Here is a 22,004-nt window from a genome sequence, read left to right on the forward strand (position 1 = left end):
CAACTGCCTATGCTGCCTGGAGCTGATGGGAGCTGAAGTCCAAAACATCTGGAGGGTACCAGGCTGAGGAAGGCAGCTCTAGACCATTGAAATTCCTCTGAAGCCATGCCATTGTTCTTATTTCGGAAACATCATTTATAGGCTTGTGTAAAAGATGTTACACCTGGGTGACTATTGTATGAAAAGGAACTTGCCCTCACTTGTGAATGTCTCCACAGTAAGTTTCGTTTCACTCCGAATCGAAACTAAAGTGCTATTTGATTGTTGATAGCCTCCCCCAAACATAGGTGGAAGGAGGGAAATAAAATCTTGGTAAGCATAGTTTCTAAGAGGAAGGAACATTCTGGCTGCTTAGACCTTATATTCCCTGGCTTTCGATGGAAGTTGTTTTGGCTTCCAGCCATATCAAAGTGATCAAAAGCCAGAAGAATCAGGGAACTAACAGCTCACCCCCACCCCCTGCAAGTGTCAAAAGGTTGCATTGATTCATGATTCAGAGCCAGAGTCAAACTCAGAAGGATTGCAGGTAAGGTTTATGAAGTATTTGCAAACAATTGGATTAATCAAATTCACCAAAGAGTGCAAAATGCCAGAATTCAAAGACTCATATAATTGGATTAAAGAGTGGGGAGAATGAACACTTTAAGTTGCATTTCTCTGTTGTGCATCACCATGATAGAATACAAGCCTAGTCAGTATGATTTGAGTATATTAGCAATCATCAACTGAAGCTCCATGGCCAAATCTGCTTCCTGATTAGTACTAGCTGGCTTCCCAGTAGCCAATTTAAGACGCAACAGTGAGGAGCAAAGCACCACAAATTGTAGGCAGCTGTATTGATTCATTAGAAAAAGAAAAAGCTCACTAGGGCAATACCTTTATTGAGGCCAACTACAGTATAATGTCATGTGCAAGCTTTCGGGTTTGTCATGATGCTTATTCAGGCTGGCTGCTTCTTCAGGTTTCGCCGTTCAGTGGAGAAGAGGTGGCTGCAGAAGGGCGCTTTGCCAGAAGCTGATTTTGAAGAACCTGTGAACTCTTGCCCACTACCCACCAATCCCTCAAAGTGGCTGTCCAGTAAAATTAGCTGCTGACGTGAGTCAACAAAGAAGGATAAATGCAGTCCACTTAAAAGCAAATTCTAAGGGCATGTCAAGTAAGATGACATACTGTTGTTGTTTTTACTAAAAACTTTGGATTGAAGAATGGTATAGAAATGTTTTAATAAGCAAATAGGATATAAATAAGTAAATGGGATATTCAAGGAAAATATGTTGACTAGTATGCCCTTTTACTTATAAAATCAGTCAAATTACTTCCATCCTCATTGCACTGGTGTAAAGCCCATGCTGTACCTGCTTACCCTACCCTGTGCCTGTTGGCATTCTCTTCCCCTCCTTATTGTTTTACTATGATTTTATTAGATTGTAAGCCTATGCGGCAAGGCCTTGCTATTTACTGTTTTACTCTGTACAGCACCATGTACATTGATGGTGCTATATAAAATAATAATAATAATAATAATAATAATAATAATAATAATAATAATAATAATCCTGCGCCTTTCCCTCTGTTTTGCTCCTCAGTCCCCTCACCACAAAGGGGCTGATGAATAATGCAAATGTGGCTCATGCATACTGAATCCCCCCTCCAAAATTTGCATGTGGCACAGCCCCTTCCCTCCCTCACCTGCCCTGATTGGCCGCCTCCTTCCCGTCCCTCCTTTCCACTGGTGGCAGCAGCCTAACTGCGCAGCTGCACCCGGGGACCATCTTTGTGCCACACTGAGCAGGGCTGTCCATCAATCTGCTCATGGAACGGCTGCCCTGCTTGTTTGGCACAAAGAAAATTAATTGCTATCAAAGCTTGAGCTTTGAACTTTTTTGAACTTCTAGATTTTCTGCACTTCTACATCGCTCAAGCTTCAGTTTAAAATAAATGAGCAAAATCAGTCTGGTAGATCTCAAGTAATAAGCCTTACACGGCCATATTCTTATATAATATTTTCAGATCCTTGACATATAAGGCCATTGGTCTGCACTCTCCACCCCAGGTATTATAAACCTTTGAAATTAAATTTCCCCCCCAAAAAAATTATCTTTGAGCTTTGAAACTTCCTTGACGGTCTTGGGGAAGTTCTATTTCTCATACTGAGCACAGATTCCCTTGCTGGCTTAAGGAAAGGGTGCTTGGCCTCCATCAATGAACATAAGCACACGTTCCAGTCTCACAGGACTTTCCAAAAGATTCCTAGTATTTGTTATAATTGGTTGAACAGGTTCAGACATATGTCACAAATGGAATAGGAATTAAATGCATTTCTGCAAGTTGTAACAGTAGTAAATGTGGCACCAATATATCATTTACAGCTTGCAGGTGCATCTGGGAGTTGAAGTACAAAAGATGTGGAGATCTATCTTCTGACCATCTCTGCTTTACAAGCAGACAAAACCAGGGCCAAGCTTTCACTAAAGTGGCAAACCTGTATCTAAACTGTAACACATAAGAACATAGGAGCTATGCTGGATCAGACCAAGGATCCAGGTGGTCCAACACTCTGTTTACACAGTGGCCAACCAGCTGTCGACAAGAAGGATATGGATGCAACAGTACCCTCTTGCCCGTGTTCCGCAGGAGCTGGTGTACATAGGCTTACTGCCTCTGTAACTGGACGTAGCACATAGCCATCAGGACTAGTAGCCATTGATAGCCTGCTCCAGGAATTTATGCAACTGTTTAAAGCCATCCTAATTGGTGGCCATCACTACATCTTGTGATAGTGAATTCCATACTGCACATGGATGTTCACATCACTGAATGTTCCAATTATGATCTAGCTATCAGAGAAAAGAGCTCTTGGCTATCCATTTGCCTGCCATGCAATGAATCTTTGTTTTTAACATTGGTATTTGTGTGAGAGAGCATCCTGCATTCTGAAGTGGTGCGGCCCAGACACACATTCATTAACTTGATGAAAACTAGCATATGACAGCTGCATTAGATTGGCAAGCTTGTGGCTTTGAGGATGATGGTGAGGGTGATTCTTCAATGGCCCAAGCTATTTTTAAGTGGGGAAGAATAAAAGGTGCCAACCCCACACTTCAAATACAACAGTTTGAGGAAGTGGGTAGTGATGGCAGCTGTTTCACGTACTATTGATTTCATAAGTTGCTAGAAAAGCGGGGGAAAGTGCCCAAGTAATTGACAGAATCATTTATCTTGGTGAACTAGCCTGCTTTGTCCTCTCTCTTGTACTTGACCTGAAGTTGTAAGGCTTCTTTCATCGCTATCTATCTACGTTCTAACACAATGCCCTCCAAGGCCAAGACATCCTTCTGCCTTCAAGGGACGCACAGAACGGTAGGTTCAATTGTAATTGTATTCTTAAAAGCTTTTGTATTTAGAATTGACCCTGGTTTGCAAAAAGTATTTTTTGGAGAATTCATCATTCTCTTCTATGTTCTACTCCATCCTGTGAAAGCATCTCAAATGTGTTTAAGAACTTAATATATGGATTTTAGCCTAAAAAAATTGCCTTTCATTTCTATATTGATATTCTTGGGGACCACAAAAGTGCACAGGATGATTTTCACACTCATCATTAGAAAAAAAGAAGTCCCACTAAACTCCCTAGTACGTGTGTTTAGGATTGCAGTCTTTAGTTTCACACAAACAACAAAAGGGGAGAGAACCTATACAAACATTGAAAGAAAATAGGCCTGAAAGGAATGGTTTCAAAGTCCAAGTCTGATTTGATGCACACTAAATGTGTTGCTAGGACAGGCTTCATCTTACTGATATGGCTGCTTGCATATTAAAAAGAAAGGGAGTAAGGTTGCCTTAAGGAGAAGCACTGTATGGTTATATGAAAATGTCCTTGTTGAAATGAAGTATAATTCTAGGGTAATACAGGAAAATAGACAAGTGGCAAATTGGTTAGGACCTGCTTGCTTATGTGAGTATCTGAGAGAGAGAGAGAGATGAGAGCCCTTTTTTTTAATAGGAACTTTTTCATGTTATTCCCAGTGTTCTTTACATGCGTTTTCAGTCATGAGACAGCATTTTGTAGTAGTTAGACCAGCCTTCCCCAACCTGGTGCCTTCAGATGTGTTGAACTACAACTCCAAACACTCCCATGGGTGGCTGGATGCTGGGACTTGTAGTCCAACACACCTAGAGGGCGCCAGGTTAGAGAACTCTGGGCTAAAGTATTGAACAAAGACTGGGGAAACCCAGGTTCAAATCCCCACTCCCCCATGAATGAAGCTCTTGGGGTTATCTTGGGCCAGTCCCTAGCTCTCAGCCTAATCTGAAACATAATGATTTGGTATCTATGGAACTTTGCCATATACGAGGGGTGTGCACGGACCCCCCGCTCCGCTTCTCTTCCAGATCTGTGATTTGTGGATTGGGCCGCTTCGCTCCGCCCCCGCTCCGCCTATGTCCGCTCCGCTCCGCTGCAGAGCTCCGGATACGGATCGGAGCTCTGTTCCCCCCCCCATAGGCTTGCATTAAGCTTAAAAAGTATACAACTTTTTTTCTGTGAAATTTAGAAACCTCAAGTTTGGCACCATGACACCTCATGGAGGTATACACACGCACGCCAAGATTCAAGGCAATCCCATCATCCCCTGATTTTTGGGGAATTTATGAAAATCGGGCACCCCATTCACACCCCTTTCCATAGCTCCGTCAATTTGCACGTTAGAAACCTCAAACTCACCACCATGACAGCTTATCCAGGGATACACATGCACGCCAAGACTCAAGGCAGTCCCATCATCCCCTGATTTTTGGGGAATTTATGAAAATCGGGCACCCCATTCACACCCCTTTCGATAGCTCCGTCAATTTGCATGTTAGAAACCTCAAACTTGCCACCATGATAGCTTATCCTGGGATACACATGCATGCCAAGACTCAAGGCAGTCCCATCATCCCCTGATTTTTGGGGAATTTAGGAAAATCCAACACCCCATTCACACCCCTTCCGATAGCTCTGTCAATTTGCACATTAGAAACCTCAAACTCGCCACCATGACAGCTTATCCAGGGATACACATGCACGCCAAGACTCAAGGCAGTCCCATCATCCCCTGATTTTTGGGGAATTTATGAAAATCGGGCACCCCATTCACACCCCTTTCGATAGCTCTGTCAATTTGCATGTTAGAAACCTCAAACTTGCCACCATGACAGCTTATCCAGGGATACACATGCACGCCAAGACTCAAGGCAGTCCCATCATCCCCTGATTTTTGGGGAATTTATGAAAATCGGGCACCCCATTCACACCCCTTTCGATAGCTCCGTCAATTTGCATGTTAGAAACCTCAAACTTGCCACCATGACAGCTTATCCAGGGATACACATGCACGCCAAGACTCAAGGCAGTCCCATCATCCCCTGATTTTTGGGGAATTTATGAAAATCGGACACCCCATTTGCAGACATGGGCTGTTCTCCGAAGGTTTGACAGATTAAAAAAATTGAAGCGGGCACCCTCCCAGATGCCACCCTAATACTAATTATAATATTATGTATAAGAATATAATACTACTAATAATAATAATATGTATAAGAATATTACTAATACTATATGTAGGGAAATGGGACAAGAAGTGTGTATGCTTTGCCCAAACAGGATTTGAAATGTTCAATCTGTGGCTGTTGCACTTCACAAACAGTGCACACAGCACACTCACACAATAACACAGTCACACACACAGTCCAAGTAACAGAGAGAAGAAATTCAGAATATATTTTTTTTTGGTATTTTTTGTATTTAGAAGAAAGAAGGAAGATGAAACACAGTCAGGCTTTAAGAGAGGGAAGGGGAGGGGGAAACAAACAAACAAACAAACACTCCAAAATTTAAAAATAAAGTTTATATTAAATCAAAGTAAGGGAAAAACACAGAGCAAACTAAGCAAAAAGTCAGAAAGAAGCAAACAAACACACACACACACCAAGCTAAATCTAATCTATCTCCAACACAGCAGCAGCACCTAACTAACTCCTCTCCCCACGAACGCAAAACCCACAAGCCGCTGAGAGCTCAAAGCTCTGAGGGTGACTCTGCCTTAGTCCCCCCCTCCAACGCTGGGATTGGAAGATGCTTCATGAGGTGATCAATTCTCATCAGGATTGGGAGTTGAATGTGCCTGTCATCGCTTCAAAAAAAAACAAACCCGCCGGTTTACCCGCTGTCCCTGTTTGTTTACCCGACTTTTCCAAAAATTCTAGCAAGCAAACCGCAGCTCGCAGAGAGCTGAGAGTAGGCTCAAAATGACCCCCATCCATGACTCTCTAAGCACAATAAGTTTCAGAAAGATAGCTTAAAAAACAACACAGTTATCCCCGATTCTTTTCCGCAATGCAATCCTATGGGCGAAATTTTTCAAAATGGCGATCGGATCGCTCCGCGTAAAGAGAAGCGCTCCGCCAATGGCCGCTTCTCTTCGCCTTGCTTCTACGGGTCCCCGGTCCGCTTCTACTCCGCCTCTGGGCAAGGCGGAGCAGGCCAATTCGCTTCTGATTCGCCGCTTCTAATCGGAGCGGAGCACATCCCTACCATATACACAGGGTCACCTTTTAAGAAGGGCAAGGGTTTTCTCTGCTATATTTTAGACCAGAGGTGGCCAGAACAGAGATCACTGGCCAATTTCTGCTGGACTACATAATGCCTACTGGCTGTTAGATTTCCCACAAAGAACGTTGGACTAAGTGGACCTTTGTCTGATTCATCTAAAGTACTTCTTATACTCTTAAGCTAGAGTGTTTATTTAGGAACACTTAATAGTGGTGGCTGATCTCCATTGAGATGCGTAGGGCGGCCAACAGTAAGCAGAGCCAACTAATTTTTTCTTGTCCCCATCCTCCTCCTTTCAGTAACACTAAGACTACATAGTACCATTACAATTCCTTACCATCTACCATAACTAAGAATAGTCTCTTATCTTGGTTCAGTAAGCCTAGATGCTGTCAAGTTTGGTTCTCTATTGGGGAAAAGGTGTGGCTACCACAACCCCTTCCAGGAATTGCTATGCTCCAGTAAAGTCCCCATTCCAAAGTGAAAAAAGCTGGGCTTAGGAACAGAGTGGTGCTATGAAGATGTATTCAGGTCGCACAACTGCATGCCCCGTTCTACAAAGGGATACAGAAAGATTGGTGCCTCAAGATATAACTGGGCATGTAGATGGCCTGCTCTGTCCTCACTCTTATGGAAAATTGACTGACGGCTTCTCATGCCTGTTCTGAGCTTCCTCTCAGTTCTCCTTAGCAGAGAGGGAGGCCCAGAGGCAGAACAGCCTGAGCAGGGGAGGACTTTTGGCTGGACCCGTAAGATACATACAGAAACTGAGCTGCTATAAGCCCATTACTATGAGGGAAAAATGGAAACTAAGAGCTCCATCACACCAGCAGTTCATCACACACTTGTCATGCCTGGTATGTGGTTTTCCAGCCCAGTACTCACATGACGTCGTCCATGTCCTGCACTCATTTCACCTCTTCCCCTCCATGTTTCATTTCTTTTTGGATTGGGGAAAGTCTGGATTACTCTTGAGTAAGGGAACCAGCAGATCTGTAATTTATGAACATGGAGATGCACAGCTTCACATGATCAAAGGAAAGGAAAAGCAATCCTTTGCACTGATGGACTATGAGGAAAAGGGTTTAAGAGGGGGAAATTTAAAAATTCCTAAAACATCAAAGGATAAACTAATCTGATTCAAACTTGGCATGCTGAAAGCCCTCCTTAAGAGCTATCACCATGCCAGGTTTGACCTCTTTATCTTTAAAACTTACTCAGATGTAAGCATATTTTGGTTACCTTGGAGCAAAGGAAGAGATCTGAACACCTTTACAAAATAAATTAGTTAAAATGATTGTTCATCTGCCCGCCCTTTGAAACAAGCAAAACCAACATTCAGTCCTCCCCGCTGTAAACCTTTCCCAAGGGGCGGGGCGGAAGATTTCATTGGCATAGTAGCGCTCCAGGTGAAAAGATATGTGAGCTGAAAGAGCGCAACAACACTGAGACATGAAAGCGCCCAGCACTTGCTAAGGAAACAGAGGGGGAAACTGCAGATGAAAACTGGATAGAAAAAGTAGATGTGATGGAGCTTTAAATGGTAGAAGATCATGCTTAAGGATATATATGCAAACTTATTTCCCTGTATCTGTTGGGTGTCTTGGTCTTGTGGGATGTACTAGAGTCCAACTGAAGCAGTGTTAGAGAGTGCTGAATGAACAGCACTCTGAACACAGCTGCTACCACTGGCCCAGCTCCTCTTCCAGAACAGAGACGCTAGGCCAGCCTTCCCCCTCTCCCCGGTACCCTCTAGATAATTTTGGAATACAATTCCCAGAATTCCTGATTATTAGCTATGCTAGCTGGGCCTGATGGGAGTTGAAGTCCAAAATATCTGGAGGGCACCAGACCAGAGAAGAGTATTCTAAGCCTAGGAGGATTTTTAGCCTGGACACTGGATACTGTTCTCTTGCTAAAAATGGTCTCAGTGATCTTTCTAGACTCCCTGCTGCCTAGTGGGGGTGCCAGAACTCCCTACATGCTGAGCGTGTTGCTAAGCATGGAAGAATTGCTTTTCTGTTTCTGCTCAGTCAGTGTGGCCTTCCCTACCCACACCCCATCTCTCTCTCTCTCTCTCTCTCTCTCTCCCCACCCCCCAGGAAGAAAGGACTTACAAGACAGATGGTAAGGATTCTTCCCCATCACCACATTCTCTGAACTTCCCTTTTTTAGCAATTAACACTGCCCCAAAGTAGTAAGAAATACAGTCTCTCACTAAAAAACAAAACCCAACCACCTTCCTTCAAGTGTTAAATATCTCCCTCCCAACTCCGCCCTTAAATGTGAGTGAGGAGTTGCCCTTCAAGACAGCTTTCCCTCTGCCTGCACCCCTGAATTTCACAAATACCATGTTTCTACTCCCCTCCTCACAAAGTGGAAACAGCAGAAGGATTCTTTCAAACAGAAAGAAGCTCCTCCTTTAGAATCAAAAATGAAAGCAAACCCGCACCCAGTTAGCCTAGGACAATCACAATTACCCACCCAAGCCCACAGTCCTCCCAAATCCCTGAATTGGTTAATGGATTCCATAACAATCCATTGACAAAGTATATCACCAATCTTACCTTCTGTTCCCTGGTTGCCATGCCCACCTCCTAGGGTGACCATACAGAAAGGAGGATAGGGCTCCTGTATCCTTAACTGTTGCATAGAAAAGGGCATTTCAGCAGGTGTCACTTGTAGGCATGCAGCACCTGGTGAAATTCCCTCTTCATCACAACAGCCAGTGTCACTGCATGGACTGGAGGCAAGCAGAGTGACCATATGAAAAGGAGAACAAAGCTCCTGTATCTTTAGATTTTCATATGAATGCAATTATGTCTTAACTGTTATGAGATCCTGAATATTCTAGCTTGCTTTTAAAATCTAACACATATCAGTGGGCCATTAGGATTCTAGTAAAGAAAAAGTAGACTAGTCACTCTATTCCTGTTTATAAGTACAAGCAATTTTACCCCAGGATCACCTATATTTCCTTCAAGTCATTATTAAAAAAAACTAAACTGAACTAACTCTAGACATATAAAAGACATGTATGTTTTAGTGTGACTGTCATGAGTGCCAATTAGATAATGCCCACAAGGACTAGTAAATTCTCTGCTATTGTTTCATACCCCTCATCCTTCACACACATCCTTCACAACATTTACTCCATACACACCATTCACACATAACACTCCTAAACACCATTCTCCTCCCCACACACCACTCATACCACCACCAGCAGATCTTTGTCTTTCAGCTACCACATCTGTTCCAATCCGCAAAAAAGAGAGGGGAAAATGATGTAGGAATGGACTCTATGGTTTCTGCCATAAAAGCCTTATTCCTAGATCTTCCCGTACCATCATAGGAAGTAAGCAGGAATCTTCAAGTAGGAATGCTCTAGGAACAAGTTTTCTATGGAAGGAACTGTAGAGTTTGTTCTTAGAGCATTTGGTTATCACTAGGTCTTTACCCTGAGCAAACATGCATAGAATTGAGTTGGGCTTTGTATACTTGAAGGGAAAATGTCCAATTCCCATGGGTGGGTGAGTGTTCACATATGTGCAACTCTGGCCTCCTAGCATTTCCTAGATGTTGCCCCCAGGGCCAAAAAGGGTGTGCACCTCTGCTCCATACACAGTCTCAAGCACTTCACATACAGCAGGAACCCTCCATCTAGAATTATTGAAGTAATTGCAACATTAAAATCTTAAGATTAGCTTGTTGTTGACTTTGTATTTTTCCTTCTACCTAGGCAATTCATCCTTGGCACGCAACAAGCAGATTGCTTTTCTTCATGATCTCACTGTTTCCAAAGGCAATTCCAGCCATACACTTCCCTAAAACCTTGCCCTGTGATGTGAATGATGCTTCAAAACCTTTTGTGACTGTGGATTGTAGTGAAAGGCGCCTCATAAAATTTCCAAATGAAATTCCTAACAAAGTTACCAATCTGACACTTTCCATTAATCACATCCCAGAGATTACCAAAAGTTACTTTGAAAACCTTACAAACCTTCTGGAGATTGATTTCAGGTGCAACTGTGTGCCTGTTATGCTGGGACCTAAGGATCATGTCTGCACCAAGAGTCTACAAATCCAAAATCAAAGTTTTGCTGGACTCCACAAATTGGAATCGCTCTACTTAGATGGCAATCAGCTCTCTGCAATCCCTCAGGGTCTACCTCATACCTTACATCTTCTGAGCCTTGAAGCAAATGCCATTTTTTCCATCAAAAAAGAAAATTTGTCAGAACTTGGGCACCTGCAAAGTCTCTTCCTAGGGCAGAACTGCTATTACCGCAATCCCTGCAACATTTCGTATGACATTCATGAAACAGCCTTTCAGGCCCTTACAACATTGAAAGTGTTGTCCTTGAAAGCTAATAACTTATCATCGGTCCCACAGAACCTGCCATCCACTTTAACGGAACTGTACCTTTATAATAACATGATTCGCAATATCTGTGAGCATGATCTAATCAATCTTGATAATTTGGAAATTCTTGACTTAAGTGGTAACTGCCCTCGCTGTCACAATGCCCCATATCATTGTACTGAATGTCCCAATAAGGCAAGTATTTTAATCCATCCCAGAGCCTTTGAGTCCTTAAAGCAATTAAAAACTTTGCGGCTGCACAGCACCTCTCTTCGTACAGTGAACAGTAGCTGGTTTAAAAATACTAAGAAACTTGAAGTACTTGTTCTTTCACAAAATTACTTGGCTACAGAAATTGAGAGTGCCAAATTTCTAACATTTCTTCCTAACCTTGTGGACCTGGACTTGTCTTTCAATTTTGCACTGGGATCATACCGTTCACATTTGACTTTGCCAAAACCATTTTCTAAACTTTCTAATCTAAAATACTTAAGAATCAGGGGGTTTGTTTTCAAGGAACTAGATCAACATACTATAGATAATTTGATTCCTCTTAAAAATCTGAGTGTGGTGGACTTTGGAACTAATTTTATAAGGAATGCTGACATTGCTATGTTTAAAAAATTCCAAGCTCTTAAAATTGTAAACCTTTCCTTCAATAAAATCTCTCTTTTTTCAAATGAATCCAATGATCGGCTTTATTCTGTCCCCAGACCTTTAGCAGACAGATATGATAGCACTGTGCTGCAAGATATGCAGTATTTCAGATACGATGAATATGGTAGAAGCTGCAAGTCTAAAGACAAAGAGTCTGCTTATTCATTGCCTTTTGCCATTGAACCTTCTTGTAGCAAGTATGGGGAAACATTGGATTTAAGCAGAAATAATATGTTTTTTATCAACCCCTCTGATTTCCAGCAACTGACTTTCCTTAAGTGCCTTAACTTGTCCGGTAATGCTATGAGCCAAACTTTGAATGGAACTGAATTCCAGTATCTGTCCGGCTTGAAATACTTGGATTTTTCTAACAACCGGATTGATTTGCTATATTCAACAGCCTTTCAAGAGCTGAAAGAACTGGAAATTTTAAACTTTAGTGACAATAGCTTTTTTTTCAAGGCAGAAGGCATCACTCACATGTTCGGATTTACGAGAAATTTGGTCAACTTGACAACGTTGTTAATGAATGGGAATGAGATTTCTAGATCCACTGATAAAGGAATGGAAAGCTGTTCCCTCAAAACATTAGAATTTAGAAAGAATCGCTTAGATATTTTATGGAAGGATGGGACTACTGAATATTTATCATTCTTCAAGAACCTGAGCAGCCTGGAGAATTTGGACATTTCTGAGAACTCTCTGAGTTTTTTACCTCCTTCTGTGTTTGATGGACTGCCGAAAAAGCTCAAAGTGCTCAAGCTGGCCAATAACCAGTTGAGGAGTTTTAATTGGGGGAAACTTGATGTGCTGAAGAATCTACTAGTTTTGGATCTTAGCAACAACCAGTTGAGTACAGTTCCCCGTAAGCTTTCCAACTGTTCTGGGATCCTTCAGAAGTTGATGCTACAAAACAACAGGATCAAAAGGCTGACAAAAGATTTCCTCCAACATGCCTTCCATCTGACATATTTAGATCTTAGTTTTAATAAGATCAAAACGCTCAGTAATTCTAGCTTCCCAAAAAACGATATTAAGAATCTGACGATGTTACTTTTACGCGGCAATCCTTTCAAATGTAATTGTGATCTTGTGTGGTTTGTCTCATGGATCAAGCAGACAAATGTGACGATTCCTTTCCTGGCAACAGATGTGACTTGTGTGGGCCCAGGCTCATGGAAAGGTAAAAGTGTGGTTTTCTTAGACTTGAATACGTGCGAGCTGGACCTCTCCAACACCTTCTACTTATTTTCAGTCTCAGTCATAATGTTTCTGATGACAGTCCCAGTTATAAGCTACCGATACTTCTGGGATGTGTGGTATATCTACCATTTCTGCACTGCCAATTTAAAAGGATATCAACGTGTATTTTCATCTGATGTTGCGTATGATGCCTTTGTGGCTTACGATAAGAAAGACCCAGCTGTAACTGAATGGGTCCTGAAAGAATTAGTTGAAAAACTAGAAGATCAGAAAGAGAAACAATTCAATTTATGCCTGGAAGAAAGGGACTGGCTACCGGGGCAACCAGTTCTGGCTAACCTTTCTGAGAGTATACAAGGGAGCAGAAAAACTATATTTGTTCTAACAAACAGGTACATTGTTAGTGGCAACTTCAAGATAGCCTTTTACATGGCACACCAACGCCTCATGGATGAAAAAGTTGATGTAATCATCCTTATATTCCTTGAGAAGGTTTTGCAAATGTCTAAGTATCTCCGCCTCCGGAAGAGACTTTGTGGTAGATCTGTCCTCAATTGGCCAACCAATCCTCAGTCTCAGAGTTATTTCTGGCATTGTCTGAGAAATTCACTAGCAGCAAACCATGACTTGAGCTATAACAAGCTTTTCAAAGAAATGGTATAGCTTGGTCACGTTCTAGGAAAAGGCCTTGTAAGATAAGCTGCGCTAAAGGAATGGGATGAACAGGGCTGGGCAGTGGAGGCAGTTGGCATGGGCCTATGATTTTGAGGGGGCCTACTCCGAGTCCCCCTGGGCAAAGTTGCTTGATTTTTCTGCTGATGATGAATTTGCCCAAAGAAAAGCACGTAAAGCATTTCTGAATGTGAAGAAGTGATATCTTACATACATCTTGAATAAAAGTCCTTGCCATTACTTTTTTATATAAATCGTTCTAGTTCATATGTATTTAGAACTGATTAAAAATACTTAATGAGCAGTTTGAAATGGGGCCTGCATTTCCCATCTAGCCTGGGCCTACTACCAGCTTTGCCCAGCCCTGGGATGAGGCTGAACCTCAGCCTCTACACAGAGGCAGTTTTAAAACACTGGAGGTAGAACTGGATGGCAGCAGCTCATAACCCAATGGGGTTATGACAGATGGTTCTGAACTCTTAAAAATCTGAGCTCGAAAAGGTTTGCTGCTTTAAGCTTCCTTTGCCACTCTTTGTAAGGTTTTATTGTGTATAATGCCCCCTGCCTGCCCTCACATACATTATAGAAAGAGAAACAAAGTAAAACCAACATAATCTTTGATGGTAGTATCCTTGAGGAATCAGAAGATGTTGCACTGGCTGGACATAGTTGATTTACTAATACTGGGTGGTGGAAATTGGCTATTTTCTTGAAATATGATATAGTGACTAAGGAATGGGAGTTGTGTAGTCACTGATCCAAATCTCATCTATGAACTCATGGCATCAGGACAAATCAGAACCTCTCAGAACCTTGGCTTCTACCTATCCATAAATAATTTGGGATTCATAACACTGGCCTACTTTATAAGGTTGTCAAGATAATTCATGTGGAGTGCTTGAACTTGAGTGTTATTATTAAAACATTGTTGGATTCATCATCGACGGATTACTAAAAAAATTGCAAAATAGATATAAGTTTTAGCTGGAGCTAGGGGGACCATATGAAAAGGAGGTCAGGAGGCTCCTGTATTTTTAACAGTTGCATAGAAAAGGGAACTTCATTTGCATGCATTCAGCACCTGATGAAATTCCCTCTTCATCACAACAGTTAAAGCTGCAGGAGCCCTGCCCTCTTGACCAGAAACAAAAGAGGGCAGGGCTCCTGCAGCTTTAACTATTGTGATGAAGAGGGAATTTCAGCAAGTGCTGAATGCATACAAATGACACCTGAAATTCCCTTTTCTATGCAACTGTTAAAGATACAGGAGCCCTGTTCTCCTTTCTACATGGTCACCCTAGAAAAGCTACACCAGAAACTGGAAGATCTCAATCCAGAATAAGCATTTTTTACAGTTACGTTAAGTTTATACAGGATCTATCCTGCAACAAAAAGCAGTATATATTTATTTTTCTCTGTTTTATGAAGGGGTTCACTGGTGCCACAAACCAGTACAGCTGTTTCCACTGTTGCATTAAATTCTGCTTCCTGAATAGTGTCTGTTTGTTTTTAGAAATATGTGCTTCCTTAGAATAGAAAAGGCATTTCTTAACACTGTTAAGCATTTTACTTAACTATGTTGTGAATATTGTTGTGTTACGTTTTGTTAAAATAAATTTTATCCCAAAGCTGGACCTTATGTTTCCTGATAACAAAATAATAAATATGTTGATTTCCAAGTACCCATGGGTATGCAGGGTGAGAAAATAGCCATAACTTAATTGTGGGCATGTCTAGATGAGGGGGTTGGAGGGGTATGAACTGGCGATTTTACTCCTCTATATGCACGTGTGACGTCCCAGGAGGAAGAGGATGTTGCGCCTGCCATTTTGGTGTTTGTTTGTTTTTTGAATCACAAAAGACCGCAGAAGCGCTTCAACGCAAAATGTAAGTTGTTATTGTTTGTTTAAAAACACCTCCCACTTCCCCCACCCCACCCCTGATGGGCACAGAGCTCTGGAGGAGCGGTTACTCGTGAGGAGTTGGGACGAAAGTGGAAAAATCAGAATTTAATGGTAGGGCAATATCCCGGACCAAGGAAACGATCTTCCCTCCCTGCTCCCGGGATGCCCTGTGCATCATGTGGACCCACACGGATGTTCCTAGGATGATCACTGGGATATTGCCCCATCTAGACATGCCCGGTATCTGTCTCTTCTCTCTTTCAGCATGACAAATTGTTCTCTTTCAGAATTCTGTCTCATGTTATTCGTATTCCTTCCACAGTTTTCTCCAGCTGGCCTGCTTTTTCTATCTCAACCTTGAACCGGACCAATAGTTTGTCACCTGAGATGTAAGTTTTCAAATAGTGGCTGCTAGGCAGTAAAAAATTAAATTCGCTACCTGAGAATGCCACCTCATTTTACCTCGGGTGGCCACTTAGGCATCACCAAAAAAAATGGTTTTCTTCCTTAAAGGGAGCTAGGCAGAAAGTATCACTCTGGTCTTGGGTGCACAAGTTGAATAAAATATGTATATCTGTGTAATGATGACTCTCTCACATCACATGTCAACATTTTCAAAACAATCATTATTTTATTGCAAAATGTATAATATTTGCCCTATGTATAATAGGGGAAAACCTGAGAGGCCAATGACTTGAGCTACCCCTCTGCAGATGAATGGGAGGTTGTATTGGGTTGTGCTGAGGATGTCACCAGATGAAGAGCGTGAAAAGTATATGATGTGTTCCACACCTGTCAAAAAGCCAAAGTCCATCTGGTGCAGGTATAGGAACCTCTGTTTTGTGCAACTGAAACAGAGAAAGCAGACCAGTTGGAGAATCCGTGGGAAAGAATATCACCTGGTCTCCCAAATGACCAGGACTGGTTGTTTGCCACACTTTGGGAGAAACCACACCAATTATTACACCAATCCCTGTGCTCAATTCAGACCACTTTGTTAGCCCAGCAACCAACAGACCTAAGGAAAAGCAGGAGATTCAGAAAGTGAGGGGATTGGTGTAATGGCTCCAGTTGTCACAACGGCAGTATTTGCTCTTTAACTAACATCGACACAGAAGATTAGATAAGTGTGCAGTTGGATCAGCAAACAGAAGTGAGGGTCGCAAGAGATGAAGAGAAGGGGTGGGGGGACAAGGACCAAGGGAAAGTAAAGTGGAGTGAAACCAGCTGAGAAGGCGAGTTGGGTGCTGTGCTCTCACTCCACAAAGACTCATCTTTATTAGCACATTTCTATAGATGCTGGGCATTTCACTGCTTTAATTTAATCAGGAAATGTTATATTTAACCAATGTATTTTGTTGCTTGAAGTGGAAAACTGCTGATGGAACAACAACAACAACCCTAATTGGTTAATCAAAGCAGTGAAGTGGTTAAAGTTCTATGGGTTGTTTAAAAATACTGATTGGACACTGCCCCCAAGCTAACCTTTTGCTGTTTTGGAAAAGCAAAAATAAATTGTAACTACATGTGATACTCGATGTAACTCTTTAAGTTGCAACAGTGGAGGCTGGTGTCTCTGATGTCAGTGGGGCAGTGAATCCAGTTCTGACTGAAATCAGTTCGGACTGAAACCATGAGCAGATTCACTTTCCTACTGACATCAGAGACACCACTCTTCACTGAGTTGCATGAATTGGTTTAGAAATGCAAATAGCAGCCACACCAAGGCGGTGGAGGTAGCAGGCGGCTGATCAGACTTGGCACCACAGAGGGGGAATTTAACGTTTTTCACCTTGGAAAAGGTTGATGAAAATTGCCCCCCTCCCTTCCCCAGCTGCTGTTTGCATCGGGATGGAAGCTACCATTGGTGCAATCAGAGAGTCTGAAGATGTGAACATATGAAGCTGCAGAGCTGGCATTGCCTACACCAGGCTTCCCCAACCTGGTGCCCTCCAGATGCTTTGGACACAGAAAATGATCAGGAAACCTGGGAGTCATGGTCCAAAATACCTGGGTGACACCAGGTTGGGGAAACTAAGGCCTACACTGGCTGACAATGGCTGTCCAAGGTTTTAGATAGGGGTCTTTCCAGCTCTTCTGGGAGATGCCAGAGGTTGAGCCTGGAACGTTTTGCATGCAAAGTAGGTGCTCTGACAACTGAACTGCAGCCCCACCCATCTTGCCTGTACAGATGTTCTATTCCATTCTTCCTGAACCCAGTGACTGCCAGATGTTTTAGAGTACAGCCCCAGCCTTCCTGACCATTGCCCATGTGGGCTGGGGCTGATAGGAGCTGAAAACCAAAAACATCAGAGGGCACCAGGTTGGGGAAGGCTGTTCTGTTCATTTCAGTGAATGGGGTAACCCAGAATAACTTCCACCACCACCACCCGCACGCACACAAGGAGTGATGGGAAAATAGGCCTGTATTGCAGGGATGCTTCACTTGCAGAAGATGAAAGGAAAGAAGCATAAATATGGTCTAAGGGGAACCTAACATATTGTTCATTGCTGAAATATTTATAATTTAAACATACATCTGGATGTTGGGTTATCTATATAAAAATACATTAGCGCAAGGCTTATTACATGAGATCTACCAGAACAACTTTGCTCAATTCTGTTTTAAACTGAAGTTTGAGCAGTGCGGAGGTGCAGAAAAATATTAAAGTTGGAAAAAGTTCAAAGCTCAAGCTTTATTAGCAATTAATTTCCCCCATGTCCAGCAGGCAGGGCACCCCATCCACTAGCAGGATGACAGACAGCCCTGCTCAGCTAATCAGTGTGGCATGAAGGCGGGCCCTGGGCACAGCTGCATGGTTAGGATTGTCGGCACCAGCGGGGAGTGGGAAGGGGACGGAGGTGACCCATTGGGGGCACGAGGGAGGAGGCGAGGCTGTGCCACACACAAATTTCAGAGAGGGGATTTACTATACATGGGCCATAGTTGCATTATTAGCCTTTCTGTGGTGTGGGGACTGAAGGGCAAAACAGCAGGAAAGAAGTAGGGCTACTAGTGTCCATGGTGACATAGGCTTTTCACGTGTGTGTGTGTGTGTGTGTGTGTGTGTGTGTGTGTGTGTGTGTAATATATACTGTTCATGTTAGTGCATTTTAATGAAAAACTTAAGTATAACTTTAAATATCTTGTATTTAGTTCATTTCTCTCCTTGACTATCATAAGGCAATATATGGATTTCATATGAAAGTTACAGTTTATCAATTTCCCTATGGTATTAATATCATTTTATAAGTCCTTACAGAGCAATTTCATCTACCCAGTTATAAATGTTCTAAGTAGTCACTCCACTTTGTTGATGGATTTCAGATGCTTCTTAGGAGTATTTAATCCCTCCCATTTTGAAGTAATGGCGATGGCTGCCTTAAAAATGCTTTTAAAAAAAATTCTTTGTTGTCTTCATCCCTCAGCTTTGTCATTTTTGTAAAAGTAAATACAAGACTTTTCCTTAAAGCTGGCCTAACAACCATCCAACGGGATAACTCCAGCATAATGGATAGAAGGCTATTCAATAAACAAAAACCTACGGTTTACAAAATAACGTTAAAGGCTCTACAGTTTTCAACCAAACTCTAAAAAGCAGGGAAATTGGGAGTTAAGGCTCACAGGCATATAACGCCACATCCTCCCTAAGGAGGCAGAAAGTGCCAGTGAAATTCTCATTCTCCCAAAGCACATATAAACCATGAGGACAGGATGGAGAATAGGATATGCAGAGGTGACTGTGGGGTTGTGGAAAACTGATGACGAACAACTTAGGGCCACCTACTTCTCTTTTTTTGTTTAGAGCAGCCCTTCCCCAACCTGGTGCCCTCCAAAGCTGTTGGACTACAACTCCCATCATTGCAAGTCAGTATGTCCCATGGTCAGGAAAGCTGGGACAGCAGGATAGGGAATGCTGTTCTATATCCTTACCAAATACAGGGGCTGCGCAATATTTTTTTCTCACACACATTTCTCATAGAGCAGCACGATTGATAACAGAAGGGGCACTATTTGTTGGAGATGTAGAGCTGAATTTACTTCAGCTTTTGGTAAATACCCTGCCCTTCAAAGAACCAACATTTTTTCTTAAAATGTGTTCATACAAAATATACTGTTCACTCCCCACAATCCCTCTACAATACATCATCTCATCAGAGTGACAGAGGAACAGAAAAGGATTAGTTTGGGTACCTTGAACTCCTTTCAGATGAGATTAGTTTGCAATCCTATACCACTTGGGGGGAAGCCCTAGTAAACTCAGTGGCACTGGCTTCTGAGAAGACATGTACAGGATCCAAGTACAAACCATCCTTCTCCAGCCTGGTACTGTCCAGATGTGCTGCGCTGCAACTCTCATGTTATGGTGAGGACAAAAATCATTCTCATCAATAGTTTTTAAAATAATCCTTCCTTACACATGAATCTATTAGGTGGTAGCTCTGCCTTTGATTTCACACTGCTGAACACATAAGAAAAATCCTCTGCGGTCACAGCATTCGTAGCATTCTTGATCACTGTTCATGCTGACGTAGACTTTTATGAGTTGAATGCCAGAACATCTAGAGATCTACATTTTGCCTGCCCTTGCACTAGAACAGCATTCCCTGATCAGTTTTCCAGAACCCCACAGTCATCTCTCCACATGTTTGAGAGTACAAGTCGCAGCATTCCTGTCCATGGGACATACTGACTTGCAATGATGGGAGTTGTAGTCCAACACCTTTGGAGGGCACCAGGTTGGGGAAGGGCTGCTCTAAACTGCCCAGAGAGGTCCAGCTATTGGGTGGTATAGAAACGTAATTAATAAATAAATAAACAAAAAAAGATTAGTAGGTTGCCCTAAGTTGTTTGTCATCAGTTTTCCACAACCCCACAGTCACCTCTGCATATGCTATTCTCCATCCTGTCCTCATGGTTTATATCTGCTTTGGGAGAATGAGAATTTCACTGGCACTTTCTGCCTCCTTAGGGAGGATGTGGCGTCATAGGCCTGTGAGCCTTAACTCCCAATTTCCCTGCTTTTTGGAGTTTGGTTGAAAACTGTAGAGCCTTTAACGTTGTTTTGTAAACCGTAGATTTTTTGTTTATTGAATTTCATGGCTTTGTGTAACGGATGACCACACAGGAAAGAAGCCATATAAATGTATGGGATGTGGGGAAAGCTTCAGCTGTAGTGGGACCTTGAGTAGACATCAAAGAACCCACACAGGGGAGAAAAAATATTTTTTAAATAATTTCCCAATTTACACTATTTTAAAAAATTAAATTATGACACTATAGTGTAATTATTTAAAAAATTACACTAAAATTTATAATTTTTACTATATTGACATTAAAGAATCCACTTAAAGCAAGGATCAGAGTATCTAGCATTTTTATATAACTGCTTGATAACCCACATATCACATAACTTCCAGATGAAAGGCATCACCAAATGTTGCTTCCTTGCTCGTATTTTCTTGCTATGTCAATAACTGGAGAACATTGCTAATAACACATGTAGGTATTTATTGCAGAGCTTTGGCAATGGGGTGGTATATCAATGTAATAAATAAATACACCCAGGCTATAGGGCTGTATATAAATGTAATTCCTTATGCCCCCCCTCTTCCTGGCTTTCCCTCAGCCTACACTACCTCACAGGGTCGTTGTGAGGATAAAATGAAGAGGAGGATGAAGAGGACTACATGCCCTGGACTACTGCAACTACTGAGGGGCATTGGATTCTATGATTCTGTGAATCTAAGTCTACAACAACTGGAGGGTGCCAGGTTGTAGCAAAAACTAGGTCCCTTAACCATTTCTCTGGTGTGAAGTAATGTTTTGGGTATAAGATTCATGGATGTACATTTTAGAAAACGTTTTCCTTTCATACAAACATAAAGCAGCAGATTTAGCTTATAAGAAGCAGGTACACAGAGAAAGGAAAATATTTTCTATGTACAACCAAAACTATTCACCTTCCTTCACACCAAAACCTTCCTTCACACCAGAGATTTCACACACACACACACATACACACACACACACACACAAATCTATAAAAGAAAGCTTAAAATGTAGTTCAGCACCTTTTAAAGAAACATACACTACCTGAAGAAGTTTAAACTCATGGCAGATAGGCCAGGGTTAACTTCCTTTTTTTCCTAGTCTCAAAATATTTATTTCCATAAAGTTTAAACTTTAAGAGGCTTGGGTGAGGAACTGCCACCCCAAAGGAAAGTTTGCCATATATTCTTTACTTTGAATTAAGAAGGATGCACCAGCACTTCAAACACACACACACACACACACCCCCCTCCCTCTTCACAATCACAGACACACAACAAAATCAATCAACCCCCTATCTGAGCCAGCCAGGTTTTCTTTTTCCTTGGAGTTCAGGGAAGGGCCTCCCTCCAAGCAAGGCAGATAGTTTCTCTCTCCCTCCCTGGCCTCCACAGCAGTGTGGGGAAGGAGAGTGCCCAGACAGGGCCTTGGCTTATCTGCAGAAGGAAATGGCTCCTAAATGAGCCAGGCGGCCGTCTTATTTCAGCCAGGCAGCCATCTTATTTCCAACATTCCAATCTATTTGAGACAGTAGGGAGGGGGAAAGCGACGCTACTG

At 42.2% G+C, this 22,004-nt stretch overlaps 1 protein-coding gene across 2 annotated transcripts; it reads left to right on the forward strand.

Annotated features, from left to right (window-relative positions):
* The first annotated feature begins 1,066 nt into the window (after positions 1–1,066).
* On the forward strand, positions 1,067–13,532 carry LOC134398828 (toll-like receptor 7). 2 transcript variants are annotated; one of them, XM_063126383.1, is made up of 2 exons: positions 1,067–1,095; positions 10,335–13,532. In XM_063126383.1, exon 2 carries the CDS (start codon positions 10,377–10,379, stop codon positions 13,479–13,481), a length of 3,105 nt encoding a protein of 1,034 aa, XP_062982453.1. In that variant the 5' UTR covers positions 1,067–1,095; positions 10,335–10,376; the 3' UTR covers positions 13,482–13,532. The 2 variants fall into 2 exon arrangements, with proteins under 2 accessions (XP_062982453.1, XP_062982452.1); XM_063126382.1 differs by lacking the exon at positions 1,067–1,095 and adding an exon at positions 3,294–3,360.
* Positions 13,533–22,004: the final 8,472 nt, after the last annotated feature.

This window comes from Elgaria multicarinata, chromosome 5 (assembly GCF_023053635.1).
Source record: "Elgaria multicarinata webbii isolate HBS135686 ecotype San Diego chromosome 5, rElgMul1.1.pri, whole genome shotgun sequence".
Taxonomy (NCBI): Eukaryota; Metazoa; Chordata; class Lepidosauria; order Squamata; family Anguidae; genus Elgaria; species Elgaria multicarinata.

Excerpts from the sequence above, each read along its gene's own strand:
- LOC134398828 (XM_063126382.1), top strand. The coding sequence starts at position 3,310 with ATGCCCTCCAAGGCCAAGACATCCTTCTGCCTTCAAGGGACGCACAGA. Across the intron at positions 3,361-10,334 it reads TTCAAGGGACGCACAGAACG|GCAATTCATCCTTGGCACGC; the intron begins GTAGGTTCAATT and ends CCTTCTACCTAG.